Source organism: Sciurus carolinensis, chromosome 10 (genome assembly GCF_902686445.1).
Source record: "Sciurus carolinensis chromosome 10, mSciCar1.2, whole genome shotgun sequence".
Classification (NCBI taxonomy): Eukaryota; Metazoa; Chordata; class Mammalia; order Rodentia; family Sciuridae; genus Sciurus; species Sciurus carolinensis.
In genome coordinates, this window is record NC_062222.1 from 61,469,339 (window position 1) to 61,487,743 (window position 18,405).

Genomic DNA, 18,405 nt, shown 5'->3' on the forward strand with positions numbered 1-18,405 from the left:
CAAGATTATTTTTCACATAAAACTCTGAAAGTCAGGTTATACCCATGTTATTGATAGATTTTTTCAATCTGTTGAAAAGACCCAAGTAGAGCTGCTCCTGTTTCTCTGACATTGCACACAATTCAATTTGATCTTTCTTAGGGGGTAGTTGCTTGAGAACCTGAGAAAGGAAAATAATAAATTAGATAATCTTTCTAATAAAGAAGAAAACTAAATTTTAAAAAAACACCATAGGCAAAAACATGCAGATAAAAGCATTACCTCTTCTTTCACTCTTCTGAGAATAAATGGCTTTATAATCTGCTTTGCATGTGCTATTCTCTCCTTTTCATATATACTCTGCTCATCTGCTGATTTCTAAGCAAAATAGAAAAACATTCCTTTAGAATTTATTCATTTACCATAATACTGTATTATATAACATAAAAATCTCCCTTACTAGAATTTGAGTAATTTTTTTTTTTTTTTTACAGATACTCAAATCATTCTAAATTGAAATTGGTATTTGAATTCTGGGTTGTAATCCACTTTTTGAAGCTCCATATGTACTGTGAGGTTCAATGTTAACTGATTACCTAAAAAATTTTCCTGAAATAAAAATGTGTGAGCACATGTGTGAATAAGAGAAGAGGTATAGGGCAGGCAGAGTTAGACAGAAAATGCTTATTTCTTTGTGGAAAATAGCCCCCCAAAGAAAGATAGTAAATGGTGCAAAGCAGGTGAATTAAAAATAGGGTATAGCATCTAGTCAAAACTGGTGATCCTGGAGAATAAAAACTGAAAAATTTTATTCTTAAGATGTGAAGGGGTCCTCCATATCTTATTAACTAGAGCTAGAAAAGTAGTTCACAAAATCTACCAGTATTTAAAAATTTGTACATCAGCTGGAGGAAATTCATTAGTAAATGTTTAAAAAGGCAGTTAATTTGAACAAAGAATATCACAGAAAATTTCTTCAAAAAATATCTGATTTGGTAAAGAATCAAAAATCTATGCAAATATTGCTGTATTAGAAAATTTCAGAATTCTTGAAGACTATACTATATTTTCCTTATATGATAATAGACAAATAATGAAACTTCTGTTTTAAGGAGGATGCCTTTAGTTGTTGGAAATTGTCATTTCTGTACTTATGAACTTTGATTTTGTAACATATTTCCCTACACATAAAAGCATTTTTAAAGATATTCTAGCTTTGATCATTTCTACAGTACCTATAATGAAACACTACAAATTTATCTGATCAATAAAGAGGACACAATGATCAAATTTCCCCCACATATCATATATCTGAGCTCTCCATCAATTTGAAATTGTCATTCCTCAGAAAATTAGGACATCAAAAATTCAAAACTTTTAGATACTCATTGTTAGTCACCTTTTTTTTTTTTTTGTTCTGCATTACATTTTGGTTGATTTCTGAACTGATCCAAACATAGGGATACCAACTACTTAAATTTTATTTCACAGAGAATAGGCACTATGGAACCAACAAGAGACAAAGCAGAAAAACAGTCCAGGTAAAAGACAAAGTTACATGTTTGGGAGAAAACATGCATATATGCTTACTGTCTTAGAAGAAAACATTCTTCGTATTTCACTGGTACTACTACTAAACATGTGTGGCATAACAAAATTCAACAGTGACATGAGTTCTAACAGATTATTCTGCACCGGTGTGCCTGTGAGCAGTAAACGGTTATTTGCCTGTGAATGAAGATAACATTTAGATTAGTTTTCTGCCCTCCACAGACAACTCTTTTTTTTTTTTTTTTCTTTTTTTCTTTTTTGGTGGTGCTGGGGATTTGAACCCAGGGCCTTGTACTTTTGAGGCAAGCACTCTACCAACTGAGCTATATCCCCAGTCCAGACGCTCCCTTCTTGCCTGCCTTGCCCAGCGAGGGAATGAAAGAAGAGGAGAAAATTTATACCATCTTGTGGTGAAAGACTAGCAATTTATCAACTCTTATATTTAAGGCACAATATAAAAACTAGTGTTATTATTATAAAAGTAGGTAATGTGTCCTCACTGAGGTGATGAAAGAAGATAAACTATAATTAATATTTAGTTTATCACATAGAACAAGCAAACTGAGGCTTATCAGCTTCAGCTAAGAGCTAAGAACAGTTTTTTTTTTTTTTATACTTTTAAAGAATCATTAAAACGAAGAATACAAATCAGGCCACAGAGTCCTTAAAACATGAAATATTTATTATCTGACCCTTTACAGAAAGTTTGCTCACTCCTGATATAAAATACTATATATATTAAATTACATAATCTAAAATTTTACCACAACTTAAGACAATTTACAAAAAAATTCTCTTACATTAATTGTCATAAGGTGCTGGTAGCGGATGGAGCCCATATTCTTCAGCATATGACCCTCATCAAAAATAGCGTAATTAAGTTTTAGCCGTCGAAACAGACTACGGTCATCAGAACTGCTGATTGCACAATTATACCTATCATCAAAAGAAAAAAAGATCTCTAAGGGTATACCTTTTAGGATCTAGTGAGATAAATTTTTATCTTTATATGTTTCTAAGAGCTAGTCCCATAAGGACAATACTAGACATAGTTGGTATTCAAATAAATATTTACATATTAGTATCTAATAGTTACCCATGTGCATATAACCAAATTATGAAAGATGAAATACATAATTTAATGAAACATAAATGTTATAATGCAATTAGACAACTTCTGCACATTTGGAAAGAGGCCAATTTGAGTACAATTTACAAATCATCTATTAGTTATAGTTTGCTTCATAAATTGTTATATTTATGAAGGAGAAAAAAAAAATCATGAAGTTAAAACATGCTTGCATGTTTGTGCTTAAAACATTAACCAGTAGAGTAGGTCCAAGAAGTAAGTCTGTATGTGAAGACTGTTTTATTACAAAAAGATGAAATTTTGGCCAGGTATGGTGGTACATACCTGTCATCCCAGCTACTTGGGAGGCTGAAGCAGGATACCAAGTTTGAGCAAGTTTTTTAATTTCAAAAAATAAAAAAGATTTGGAATGCAGCTACATGATAGTGTGCTCCTGGATTCAATCCTAAGTATGAAGGGGAAAAGGGGAATGATGATGAAATTTTAACTTCCTCCCTCCTTTCCAGATTTTAATTTTTTTATTCTTTTGGTGGTACTGGGGATTGAACCCAGGAGCTCTACCATGGAGCTACATTCCAAGCCTTTTTTATTTTTTGATACAGAGTTTTGCTAAATTGTACAAAATGGCCTCAAATATACAATCTTCCTGCTTCAGGCTAGGGAGTTACTGGGATTATAGGCATGAGCCACTACATCTGGCTAGATGAATTCTTTTAAAGATGGACTCCTACAGAAGATGGCAGTAGTGAAAAAAACAACAGTAGTAACAGTTAAAATGAACCTTAAATAACCTATTTAATAAATGCAACATAAAAGCAACAAGTTCTCCACCAGATACCTACACCAAATAGTTACTAACAACTAGTGGTTAACATATTCAAAATTACTTTTATCCCTATTATGTCTATGTCAAATTTTTCATTGGGAGAATAATATTTCATTGTACTTATTATAAACTTTTATTTGCACGTTAGAAATACAAATCATATTGGTGTGGTATTTCTAATTTTACTTTAGGCTTAACTGAAAAAATTCTACTATAAGTCTATGCTTTCAATTAAGTGGATAAAATGTTTTTATACCCACTGTCACGGAGCTGATGTGCTAACAAAAAAACCTCTTCTACTGGTATTACACACCAAATTTTTTAAAAAGCCTTCATTCTCAATATATATCATTCCATTAATTTCATTACGCAGTTTGTAGCATAAACTTTCCTATACATTACTACTACAAAATATATTTTTTAAAATTTGGAGCCTGCACAAATCTTCACTACCCAAAGTTTCTCAATACTTACGTAGTCACAATTACATTGTAATCCTCATATTTACTATGAATGTTAAATCTAATTTGTTTACGTTCTTCTTGAGAACCTAGAATTTAAAAACAATACACACACTTAGGCTGTATTTACTGTATATTTTAATTTCAGAGAAATTCCCAAAGTTAAATGCAAAATGACATATACTTACCATAGTAACAGAGCACATTTAAAGTAGGGCACCATAAATTAACTTCCCTTAACCAGTTATCTATAAAATAAAAGAGGTTACTTTGCATCTGCTAAAACAGGGACTGTTCATAAAGTCAAATACTAGTTTAACAAGCTATTCTTTAATAAAATATAAATAGCACAATGATTTTGCTTTTAAGATAGACCCTTATATTACTGCTTTATGATTAAAATCTTGAGGTTTTGAAGAGATATCGAAATTAAGGGTAAAGGGCAAAGGGCCAACTATTTTATTTACAAGTGATTAACTTCCTACTTAAAGAAAAGGCTTTTATTTTATAGTCACATGCACAAATACTCTCTTACCCTGACTTCCACTTCAATTGAGAAAGGAATGGTAGTTTGAGTAAGTATTAATTACATACTTGGTGATTTAATAAATAGCTGCAGGTATAAAAGTATTTGTTTTCTTCTCTTAAAAATAATTTTAAAGTATTATAAAACCAAAATAAATGACCTTAGGTTCTTGATCTATACTAATTTGAAATCTGAATAACTGACTTATACTTTTGAGTTAGTTTCTTGAAAAAGATTACCAATACAAACATAAGTACATATATACAAAGGAGAAAGAACACACAAGCATGTGCACACACAAACACACCCATGAACACACATACTTTTACCTATACAAAACATTATGAAGTAAAAAACAGTTGTCTCCAGGATTACAAACCTATAGTTGAGGCTGGAACAACAATCAAATGAGGACCTTTATTACCCTCCTGATAGAGGTATGCCAGGAATGCAATGGCTTGAATAGTTTTTCCTAGGCCCTAAAATTAGAAGACAATGAGAAATTTAAAAATAAACAAAAAATTTGAAGTGTAAAATGAAAAAAAATTTTATGCTGTATTTAATTTTAATTTCCCATAATTCAACTCAGAATTTCTACTACGTTCTTAGTCCACAAATGACAGAATTGATTATAACCTGTACTTAAGTGATGCTATAACTTACCTTAATGAGCAGGATGGATGGATCTTAACTGTTAGTTCATACGAGTCATACATTAATATGGAACAATTTTTGCATTGCATATGAAGAACATAAATTTAGTTATTGCTTATAAATACCAAATATTTGATGAACATTAGATACTGAAGACTTTGTCCCCTTACTAACCAGAGTTAACCTAGTCTATTAACTTGGGGTTTCACTCTTACACAAAGTGGTGAAAAAGTGGACTAAAACAGCTTCCATCATCAAACTATATCCTTTTGTAGAATTTCATCTAAAAGGAATCATACAATAACAGAATTTTAAGGCTACTTAGTTTTACCTAGAAAGATACTTTAGAGACTCATCTACAAATTATTTATTTCTTTTTACTGCTGAGTAAAATTCCATTGTGTGGCTATATCACAAATTGTTTACCATTTACCAGTTGATATGGCTTAATATTTTTCCAGTTTTATTAAAAATAAAGCTGTATTTGGGCTGGGGTTGTGGCTTAGAGGTAGAGCACTTGCCTAGCATGTGAGAGGCAATGCGTTCAATTCTCAGCACCACATATAAATAAATGAGTAAAATAAAGGTCCACCAACAACTTAAAAAAAAAAAAAAAAAAAAAAATATATATATATATATATAAAAGGTGTATTTTTATTTTATAAAAAAAAAGAATGGATAAACAAACGCAGCATATTTTTACCATGAACTATCACACCTGTAGCAATAAAAAAGGACGTAAACTACTGATACACATAAGAACAAAAATAAATCTCAGCAACATTATATTGTACCAAATGAACTAGAAACAAACAGTATATACTGCATATGCTTCGTAACTAGAAAAAATTAACCCATGGTGGCAGGAATGGCAGTGGTAATGGTTGGAAAAGAAACATAAGGAACTTTGTGGGATGATGGAAATCTTTGTTTTGGGTGGTGGTCAAAATGGTGTTAAGTGTATGGAAAGTCATTAAGCTACACACTTATGTTTCAAAAAAGTAAATTAGATACCAATAAAATACTGATTAAAAAAAGGCTAATGAGGTTTTTACACCTCAGGGGAACCAAACATTATGCAACTAATATGAACTGAATTGTGTGCCCAAAAATATACATGTTGAAACTCTATGCCCAATGTAACTACTTAGAAAAGGGTCATTACTGAGGAAAATGTTAAAAGAGGTGATAAGGGTGGTGTCCTGTTCCAATATGAATGGTGTCCTTTTAAGAAAGGAGACACCAAGGATAGGCACACAGAGAGAAAAGGACATTTGAGGTCACAGCAACATTTACATCATTGTCTACAAGCCGACAACAGAGGCCTCATGAGAAACCAAACACAACACCACATTAATGTTGGATTTCCAACCTCCAAAAATAAATTGGAAAATAAATTTCTGTTGTTTAACTACTCAATCTGTGCTTATTTTTGTTATGGCCACCCGAGCTAAGTAAGCCAACTTTAAAATACTGGGCTTTACATGTAATAAAAATAATTTCACATAATATATACTTTATTTGATACCAAATACGATCTTAGAATATAATTTTAATAATACTAGTTTAGGTCACTTAACAAGGATCAGACAGTCCATAAAAAGCAAGGTAGAGACCCAATGCCAAGGTCAGATTCCCTAGATTCCCCAAGTCCAGTTATATGACTGTAATGTTCTTTATTCTATAACTAATTTCTGTAAGTATTTTGAAATCCTGTACATATTACTCACTTCTTGTTTTTGAGAGAGGTTTATTTAGGAAAACAGATATACATTCAAGGGAAAATATAGGCTATCTCAAGAAAGAGACAGTTTTAGGGGTAAAGTATAAAGTAAGAAATACACATTCTAGGGAGAATGTGGGGCTATATCAAGAGGGAGAAACAGTCCATTACTCACTTTCCTATTAGATAAATAGCATCTTTGTTTTAATGAGTATGAAGTAAGTACAGGAATATGTCTTACAATACTAAATGTTATTTCCTTAAAGCCAACTAGAGAACTAGTGTCATTATCTTTGTTAAAATTTTTATTTTGGGAATTCAATATATAATATAAAACATATGTATTCAATAAACATTTATCCACAGAACACATCTTTATTTTTTGTGCTGAGAATTGAACACAGGGCCTTGTGTATGACATGACTTGTTTTTAATAAATATTTTTTACAACTATACCGGAAGGAGGGAAGGAAACGTTAGATTAAAGTCAAGTTTCTGGCTGGTCATGATGTCACCTGCCTGCAATCTCAACTACTTGGGAGACTGAAGCAGGAAGATCACAAGTTTGAGTTCAGCCTGGGCAAATTAGTGAGACCCTGATAAATAAGTAAGTAAAACTAACGAACTAACTAAATAAATAAATTTAAAAAGGGATTGGAGATGTAGCTCAATTATAGAGTACTTACCTAGCATGTGAGAAGCCCTAGATTCTATCCTCAGTACTGTGTCCCTCAAAATGAAAAAGGCCAAGTTTCTGTATGACCATACCTAAAGTAAACTTCCTTAGTTTCAAGCAAATATGATTTGGGAAAAATGCATACTCCAAAACATCCAATTAAAGTAAAATGACTGAAATCATATTACTAATATGTAGTGTAAATTTATTTACTAACAAGGACAGTTATATTAAAATTTAAAAGCAGCTCTATAAAAAGTAAACATATAGTAAAATCTCAGTAATATATACACACACACATATATACATATGTTATGTGTATACAAAAACATGCACACCTATGAAGACAAAATCTAGAAAGACATCAAACTAGTATTTGTTTTTAAATGGTAGGATTCTAAGTGACTTGATTTTCTTCCTTATGTTTTCATGTAATGTCTAATTTCTAAACACAGGTTATTTATTATTTTGATAACAAGAAACATATTAAATCTGTTTTCATTTTGGGGAGGAGACAGAAGATAAGGTTAAAACTAACACAGGGAATAGAAAACAGTGGGAGTGAGAAAAAGAGTAAGATACTGAAGTGAGCGCAGTTACAACTACAGTGGCAAGGAAAAGTGCCATATTTTAAATGAAAGCAAGGTTGTCTTTTTGATGACTGGAATAACAAATATAAGTAACAGAATACACTTACCATTTCATCTGCCAAAATGCCATTAAGTCCATGTTTATGTACCAATGCCAGCCAATTCAAACCAACCTTCTGATAGGGCTTGAGTGACAAACTGGTAAAGAAAGAATTACCAAATATTACAGATTTATACTTTTATTAGTTTTCTATACTGTTTCCTGACATGAGGTTTAAGTTCACAATGAACACAAAAATTGAAATGTCTTAGACATAGCCTTACCTTTTAAACTTAGCTGTTACAAGCTATGTAAACCTATTTAAGAAAACAAATCCAAAGCATAATAATTCTATTACTCTTCCCAAATTTACTCTATTTGTTGATTTACTTCTTATGGCAATTAAATTGCATAAAATATTTCCATATTTGGTCATAATGTAATGATACCAAATTAATTTCATAAGTGATTAGAATAGTAACTATGATAACATTATTAACTTAATATTTATCCTAGAAAACAAAATTGTACTAATTTGATTTTACCACATTAAGGAACACATTAATAAAGAGTGTTAGGACAAAAACCACAAATAAAACACACTATTTTGCTAGGCTGGTTTAATAAATACTTTCTGAATATGTACCAGTCACCCCTAGTACCAGTAGTACGTGTAAATTCTAGAGTATGTGTACATATGGGTAATATCTAAGTGTATACTATGTACAAATGAAAATGTGCTATACATCAATGAACACCAGTGAATAGACAGTAATATGCAGGTGTCAAAATCATAACTTGGAAACACATAAACAGACTAATTCCTGGGAATGATCAATTTATATGGGAGAGTTACAATGAATGAAAACAGCTTTTTCCTAAATTTTTAAGTGGTTAAAGATGAAAAGCAGTTATTTAATGACTATCTATTATATACAGACATATATTTAGCATTTTTCAGAAAGCACCCCATGAACCCTTTTAAATATCCTATCAAGTATTTATTACCATTGTTTTTAACAGATGGGGAAAAAACTCAAAGCTCAGATATCTGCTTGAGGTTGCAAGGCTATGAAATGTTAAGATTCAGACATTAATTCATGAAGTCAATTTCACTCACCAGGATAGCATGCACCCCAAACAAATGAAATCTTGCACAAGGTCATGACATAATAAACGGTTAAGGGGTCAAACTCTGAAATCAAGACGCCTTTATTAAAAGAAGGTTGGGATGAAAGATGTCCGTTTTAAATTAGAATCTGTGTTTTATTTGTGAGGGATACAATGTATAAAACATTTCAAATTTAAAAAATAAAGGTATATATAGGAGAAAAATCACCAGTATTTCCTAGGTATTCACAGTTCTTCATTGTATTTTTAAAAATTCATCTTTTGCCTTCTTAGGCAAACACTTCTGTGCTACCACAAAAGCAATAATCTTACAGATGCAAAATCTGCTTGGATCAGAGAGGTAACTTGCCCAATATCATATAGCTAACCATGTGGTACAGTGGCAGGTTCGTATCCAACCCAGCTCCAGTTCAAACCTCATCTCTTAACCACTAAATTGTAAAAAAGAAAAAGTTCTCTCTGATCTGCCTACCCCATCATCAATATTGAATTCTCCATTATTTTTCTGAATGCTTCCCAGTAATTTATTCATCCACACATAAGATTGGCATTTTATGAAAATGAAACTTGATAAGGTAGGCCAATTATATCACTTATAAATCACCCAAGGACCAACATGCATTCCAACATACAACCTATCACATATAGCCAGCAAATATTCTCAATAAACAAAAACTACTGAAAGTCTCTCACCAACACAAGCTGAGAGTCAACTGATACTCATTACACATCAAATTTTAAGAAGTATTGAGGAAAAGGCACCTATTACACAGAATTAGGACATTAAACACCTTTATTACACCATTTACACATAATATATGTAAGTATTACACACACACATACATACACACATGCTTCTGATCTGTCTAAATTACAAGTAACTCTATATTGCTTAGTATCACAAGAGTCTTCTGAATGTAAAAGGATCAATGAAAATTCAATTTTAACAAAAACATTTTGGCCATGCACATTGGGGTGTGGCTATAATCCCAAGAACTCTCGAGGCTTGAGTAGAAGAATAGCCACGTTTGAGGATGGCCTCAGCAACTTAGTGAGAATCTGTCTCAAAATTTCAAAATAAAAAATAAAAAGGGCTGGGGATGTACCTTGGCGGTTGATTGCCAATGAGATCAATCACAAGCACTACAAAGAAAAACAAAAACAAAAACAACAAAACACACACACACACACACACACACACACAAAACAAAAATATTTTTAACTCCATTTATTATCACCAATTTCTGAAACTGGATAGTTATATTCTTTCTCTACACTTTCTACTATATAGATGCTATATAATCATACCTCCCTCTCATTTTTCTTTGACACTGGAGTTTTCTAAGAATTTCTGTGATTGCTTATGAACCACAATCACCAATTTACAGATAAGAATGTAGAGATTTGCTCAGGTCTTCTGAATTATTTAAGGACTCTTTTCTAAAGAGAGTTATATCTATAAGAGATCTCTAAACCAAAGGGTTTCTTACCTTCCATTAAGGAAAATAATGATTTTAAGATTTCTGAGATCATGAAAGAAAATGAGGCAAGTTATTTTAAAGTAACTTGTTTTGTTAGAGGAAATATATCCTTCCAGATTTACCATGAGTTTTTCATAACTGAAAATTAAATTGGTTTATATCTCCTGCCAGAGAAAACTGATTTCTAAATTATTTTTAAATGTGAAAAAGGCCAGAAATAGAAACATAAGGGGTACATATAATATGCTAAATTTGAGTTTAAAATAAAGTAATATAAGGGCAGAGACTTGTATGAAGTGGTACATGTAAATAAATTAGAGATGCTGAATGAACAAAAGTTCAGATTTGCAGTGTGACACAGTTGCCATACATTAGTACTACCACATTAGTTTGTTTTAATAGAAGTATTCAAACTAAATAATTACACCCTAGTACTTTGAATTAGTCAAACTATTATCTTCAATATTGGTGTGCATTCACATCAATGTCAAATGGACTCACAGCTCCTGTTGAAAAACTTGATAAGAAACTTATGCTGTCAAACTCAGGATGAATAAGAACAACACTGACAGATTTAGCCCAGAATAGAAAGGACACATCTGATTAAATATACTGTATGTTGAGCATGTAAAAAATCTTTGTAAAGACAGTAGACCTGATGAATTTAAAGTTTGTGAGGAAAGACTTAGCAATTTCAGAATTGCTAAAGCCTGAGATGGCTGTATCTATGATAATAATAAAACTTCCCTCTTATTATATTTTAACTTGAGGCAATTTTAATTTCGAGATTTTAAAGATTTATGAATGTAGAAAGGTTTTATGGTACATGGCAAATATTTTTCTCTACAAAGACTATTTTTAATAAGGATATCTGTATCTCCAAAAGGTGAATTTTGTTATAATTTACATAAATTTTTAAAGGAAAATGAAACAGTTAACATTAATACAGCTTCAAAGTATAGTTTGCTACAAAGAATTTGATCTGCTAAGAGAAAGACTGAAGGGCTGGGGAGTATAGATGAGTGGCAGAGCTCTTGTGTAGCATGTATGAGGCCCTGGTTGATCCCTAGAACTAAAAATGAATAAATAAATAAGAAAATAAAAAGAAAGAGACAAGTATGAGTATGATAGGTTCCATTCATCAGGATAGTCTGATGTTTTCCTCTGTGCTAATATGTTTCCCAAGGTAAAAAAAAAAAAAAAACAACTGGAAATGCTTCTATACTAAGCAGTCACAATGCCTGGCTAGTACACCAAGTAAAGATTGCTTGTGCAACTCTTACCTGCCTGGAGAACAAAAACCAAGACAATAAATTCTATCCTCTAAAAGTTCACTTAAATAAACCCTAAGGAGACTGATTATATAGGTTTTTATAAGTAGTTCTTTGGATTAGATCCAATGACCACTTACCTAAAAAAAGAAAAAAAAAAAACACCCAAAAAACTGTTTTTTCCTCAGATATTAAATATCTCATTAAAAAAAAAAAAAAAAACCTCAGTCTAATGGAATGGCTAGTGTTACCTGATCGTACTATTTACAAGTAATAAGACTTTGTGAGTGTGGGTTTAGGAAGAAATTTTTAGGTGATGCAATAAAGCACTTGATTTTTTAAAATCCAAATTATGATAAAGTAGACTCAACTGGGTAAGTCTTGTAGAGTGAAGAACTCCCCATATCCAATGCTGGAGAACAAGAAGCAGCAGCTCCAACTACACTTTTAGGAGATGAATTTGCTGATATAGTTCTCTCTATGCAACAGAAAAGAGCTTCTTTTGTGGTAACTGCATGACGTTTCCCTACACCATCCCATAGCACCCTAGAAGGGCACAGAAAAGATTGTAGCTTATTTTAAAGGCCAGTAATCATATCCCATTTTTTTCTTTTTCATATCTCAATTTTTAATTATTAACAAATGATCAGCAACTATGCTTTGATCATTAACTTAGAAAAATACCAAAATTAAAATCAACAACTAAGGTTATCATTTTAATAAGACCCTAATGCTAATCTTACTAAAATATCTATCAGAAATATTCTGAACAGGTATAACTCATTTTTTAAGTTGCATACCATTGCACAGTATGGATAAACCATAATTCATTTCAATTTTCCCTGCTTTTAGGAACTCAGATTGTTTTCATAGTTTTGCCACTATAAATAATACCATAGCAAACAATTTCATGTATTTTTTTAAAAAAGAAGTATTCTGAACAGTTGTGGGTCTCCAAACTATTAAAAATAAACAAGCTTTTAAAGGAAGTTCAAAACAATTTCCCCACCTCAAGCCCCCAACATCATGCAAAACATAGGAATTCACAATTATAAAAAGTAATTTTAGTATGTACTAACAACTGGACAATTTTTTGTGTTTATTTTTTGCAAGAATTCTGACAAGGTATTTTATTGAAAGTAACAATTTTGGTGAATATTACATTTATATAATCCGCTTAATACAAGTTGTCTGTCCTTTCCTACTTAATGTGTTTTTAAAGCCAAGGATTTTAAAATATTCTAAAACATTTCAAACTTTTCACCACAAATATGGGACATTTTAATCATTTTATTTGTAACTGAAAATAAAATGGGCTAAAACATATTTTTACACTGACATAATTAAGCAACTCATGTTTTCCTAAACACCAAATTTATGTACAGGTGAGCTAAAATGCCTTTTCAGTTTCTATGATTAGATATAAGAAATTATCATCAGACAAGGAAGACGTAAGTTACATAACACTAAATAATTTCCACCTACTAGTTTATAACGATATAATGGAATAAAATACCCTACTTGAGAAGGGGGAAAAAAAAAAATATCGATGAAAAACCATTCATATGCTACTTATGTGCCATTAAAGGAAACACTGGGGGTTCTCTAACACTAATGGCTATATCACATTTAATTTCCCTAGGCAGAAAACAGAAATAAGTTCAGATATTTTACACAACTGAGATAAAATAGTGACTATGTTCAACAAATGTTACCTTTGGTTTAGAATGGAGGGTTGTTCTATATTCCATCCACCTCCGTTTCCGGTAAGCATAGTAACTTGTTTGGTTAATTTATTTGAAATATCTTCACATTTGTTCATAAGTCTTATAACTACATCCCTTTCTTGAATCAGTGTTTTACAGTTCCATATCAAATCTTCTGATAAGCCATTCGTTTTGGACATCTTTGTGAACTATGGCATGGAAAGAAAAACATTTTAATAGTCCAGAGCTAGTAAACAGAAAGCCAAATTCTTTGAGGGGAAAAAAGTTTGTTAATTTAAACTTTTATTAATCAAGTTTAATGAACTGCTAAGGGTTAAGCAACTTCTTCATGTGCACATTTGCATTCCCATGTGTTTTACTTTGTTCTCCTACTGTCGCTTGAAACTCACTCTGTTCAAATAAAATATATCTTTCCCTCTCAAAATATATAATTTCAAATTTCTAAATTGGACCTTGGCAGCTATTCTTTTATAGGAGAAACATTAGTAGGTAATTTGCTAGTATCTCCCATCAAGTTTTTTCAAAATCTTAGATTTGCTTTTCTGTATTAACATATACCATGTACCTGATCTGGTCTCCATTTCTGTCACTTCCTGTGACCTATTAACCTTCCTAAAGCATATTTTTACATATCCATTATCAAAGTACAATGCATCCATAGTTTTCAAAACTCATGTGTCACTTGATATTGTGTTCTCAAACTAAGACTATTACTTGAAAAGATTTTACATGAATCAAAAGTTAATTACGGGTACTGGAGGTATAGTTTAGGAATAGTGTTTACATAGCATGTGTGAAGACCTGGGTTCAATACTGAACATAAAAACACACCCAAAAGCTAATTATGATCCCCAATTAATATTATGTAAGACTTTCAAAAATCAATTTCAATGTAACATTTATATAAATGGTTTAGTGCAAAAGAATTTCCTTCAAAATTTATACTTGTTTTTCAAAAGATGAGGCTGAAAACTTTAAAAGAAAAAGCTATTTTTAGTGTATCGACATTAGAATTTTTCATATGGATAGCTGAAAAACATCCTGAAGAACATTACAAAAATATTTTTTGCCTGATATGGTAGCACACACTGTAATCCCAGCAACATGGGAGGCTGCGACAGGAGAATCACAAGTTTGAGGCCAGCCTCAGCAAAGTAGCACAGCCCTTAGCAACTTAGTGAGACACTGTCTCAAAATAAAAAATGAGAAGAACTGAGGATGTTGTTTAGTGATAAAGCACCCCTGAATTCAATCCCAAGTATCAGAAAAGGGGCTTAAAAAAAAAAAGGGATGAGAAAGCCCAAAAGTTTTTTGAAAGCTTGTTGGGTAAAACAAAAATTCCCATAATCCAGAACTGAATAAAAGCAACCAAAATAACACCATCTGCTAGATAAAAACCACATGATTTTGATTTATGTCATATTTTAGCATATTCTTCCAAGTTACAAGAGTACATTAACAACTCTAAATTATTCCTGTGATCACAGTTATTTCTAAATTCAGAGAGACCCTCCAAACAATACAAAATCAATACTGCTAGAATATACTGATGCATCTTTGCAACTTTTAACAATATACATTTTTAATTTTTATCCTAGAGTAAGTTGGTAAGATACTAAATATCCAATTTATTCTAAAACCATATTATTGTTAATGTTCTGAAAGATTTTAAGTAAAACAAATAAAACACACACACAAACCCAACTTAGCACTTCACAAAATGGCACTGAAATACTAAGTTATCCGCACATTCTTAACATTTTTACAAGAACAGCATTTAAGGAACCACAGATGCCTTTTATTCAGGTACTCATTAAATCCTAAGTATTCCAAGATCAGTTCACCAATTCTGGATGAACAAACTAAGGTTTAATTTCCAAGGTCATAGAGTTGAACAAGAGAATCTAAAGTCTATGCTCAACGTAAAAAAAAATAATAAAAAAAAAAAGAAAAATTAATTGTAGCATATTCATTACCTGTATACTGAAATACTTCCAAACTAAGAAATTGCTTACTCTGGGTTTGATGGAAATTGCCAGCATTGTCTCATTTCTGTGTCAGGTGAAGGTTATTTAGGTGAGTTAGTGATTTCTGTTTGATAACATTTTAAAGGTCTGAACTCAATTATGGTCAGATAGCTTGACAACATAGCTTTTAAATTAATGCTTTTCTCAAGTTTTGGAGTCATTTTTCTCATGCTTTCATAAATGCCTCCTTTCATGTTTTACTGCATGAAAACAAATTGCTCTACTTCTAGTTTACTCTTCCATTACTTATAAAAAATTTATTTCATGTATATGTGATTTTTGCATAATGATTTAGTCTGAGAAAATAATTGAATTATTTTGTAAAATGGAATATGTGGATTGAATAATTCATAGTTATTCTTGGATTCACCATAATTAAAGGAACACTTTTTGTTAAAAAAAAAAAAAAAAAAAAAAAAGTCTATGCTCTTTTCCCAGTAACAAATGCCTTAAGACCTTAAAGGTTCAAAATAAGTAAATGAACATTTTTCTATAGGCAATTGCCATTTATTATGCAAATTCTTGCATTTTAGCAAATAATACTCTAACTGACCAAAGTGCCCCGTCAGAAAGACAACACAGTTTCTGTTCTCATATGGTTTACAGTTACTGGGAAACACATAACAATTTTAAGTGAAACAACTAGTATTATAATGGAAAGAACAGAATATCATAGGCACTTATCATAAGCAGACTGATGAAATCTAGGATCTAGGAAAAATATCTCTTTTCTTCCTTTTACTTTTTTTTTAAAGGTACAAATTGATTATGGTTACTCAGAAATCACAAGAAACAAGTGACTGGGCTGGGGATATAGCTCAGTTGGTAGAGTGCTGGCCTCGAATGCACAAGGCCCTGGGTTCAATCCCCAGCACCAAAAAACAAAACAAACAAACAAACAAACAAAAAAAAGAAACAAGTGATAGGGGTAATTAATCCAATAATACCCAGAGAACTGAGAAATAAAGGGAAAGAAATACTTATTATGAATTTATACAAACAGCAAATATGTAGAGGGGCAGATTAGGGAAGTTCTTTTATAAATAGTTCCTAAAGAAGTAGTAATGACAATCTTAAAATATTAACTTTGCAACCCTTATTAAATTATGGATCTAAGCATGTAGCATCAAACACTGCTAATAACACAAAAATAAAACAGACATTACTGTCTTCTGATGAAAAAAAAAACACATCACTAACTACTGGAAGCACAAAAGTAAGCGAACAGAAAAACTAAATTAAGAATTGGAGAAACAAAATGTTCAGCAAAACTAATCATGTATTATCTTACATAGCTCATCTAGGAAGGCATTTACATAGTCAAAATAATGCAAACACCACAAATGATTTTCAAACTTACCATATTATCAACATACTGGTAAAGCTCAGGAATTGGAAATGATATGTGAAAAGAAGTCAACAATGAGAAGAGCACAAATCTATTCATCCATGTTGTTATGTTGATAGATAAGGCTTACACATGACAAAAAATGTAATGATATTACCCAGATAAGAGGCGATAAGAATGGAACATAAGCTGTAGAAGCAATTACATGTGGGAAATAGACTGTGGAAAGGAATGAATATGAATTTTGGGGGAGAACAACCCTAAATATTTAACCTGTTAATCCTAAGAGTGTGTATATAATAAAAACCAGAGTTAACAAAAGAATTAATAGAAGCTAATTTTCTTCCACAATTAACATCGGAGTGAGTGGCATTTAAGAAAAGGTGTTTAAGAACATTCTGCTGCCACCACGTTTCTGTTTTCTGAACATTTTAAAAACCATTAACAATCTGATAAGTTACTCAGCTTTACCAAAAAAAAAAAAAAAAAAAAAGGAAAGAAAAAAAAAGACTTAAGAAATACAAAGTACCCTGTAAATATACTGTTATTAAATAGGGGCATGCCTGCAATCCCAGCAGCTTGAGATCCTGTCTCTAAATGGGATGTGGCTCAGAGGTTAAGCACCCCTGAGTTCAATCCCTGGTAACAACAACAACAAAAAAGAATTTAATGATGAGCCCAGAAAATACGATCCTACTTATATGGTCTGAAATACAAAAAGATGATGCTCAAAATACCTTAAATGATGGGTATCTTTGGTAAAATTTTGGATAAACTTTACTTTCTTCTTCATTAATGTACTGTTCCAATTTTACACAGAACAAATCATTTTCAAACAATTACTTTCTTAGGGGGAAGAAAGAAACAAATCCATGACTGCTACTTGTTGAATAATTACATGAAAAAAAGATCTCAATCTGGTCCTGATTACCATCTCTTTGATTAATTAAAAATTCCAAGAATCACTCTAATGACTTTTTCAAAAGCAGTCTGAAAGTGAAGTACCCCTCTCTTGCCACAGTGTGTCACTGTTCCAGAACAAAGGTTTAATTTTCTATAGGATGGAAGAAATTGTTTAAAAGCACATTTATTTATTAAATTATTTAATCCCTACTTAACAATAAAAGTCTAAGAATACACATCTAATCTTACTCATTAATACAAATAAGTTGGCAGTAGCCTCCAAAGTACTCAGAACACATTTATTTTTTTTTTTAACCAAAGTTTATCTTTATACAAACTAAAACAAAGTCAGAGTAGAGTGACCTTATTTATAATCAAAGTTAACAAAGCCTCCCTTCTGG

The 18,405-nt window shown here is 31.4% G+C and overlaps 1 protein-coding gene across 4 annotated transcripts in view; it reads right to left on the reverse strand.

Moving 5' to 3' along the window:
* Smarcad1 (SWI/SNF-related, matrix-associated actin-dependent regulator of chromatin, subfamily a, containing DEAD/H box 1) overlaps positions 1–18,405 on the reverse strand; it is an 83,419-nt gene that overhangs the window by 12,065 nt on the left and 52,949 nt on the right. For all 4 annotated transcript variants that reach the window (XM_047566198.1, XM_047566199.1, XM_047566197.1 and 1 more), the window contains 9 exons: positions 13,715–13,914; positions 8,184–8,274; positions 4,813–4,912; positions 4,096–4,155; positions 3,921–3,996; positions 2,331–2,466; positions 1,570–1,707; positions 262–357; positions 43–160 (listed from right to left, as the gene is read on the reverse strand). In XM_047566198.1, the coding sequence (XP_047422154.1) occupies positions 43–160; positions 262–357; positions 1,570–1,707; positions 2,331–2,466; positions 3,921–3,996; positions 4,096–4,155; positions 4,813–4,912; positions 8,184–8,274; positions 13,715–13,914 (1,015 nt within the window). The remainder of the gene's footprint in view (positions 1–42; positions 161–261; positions 358–1,569; positions 1,708–2,330; positions 2,467–3,920; positions 3,997–4,095; positions 4,156–4,812; positions 4,913–8,183; positions 8,275–13,714; positions 13,915–18,405) is intronic.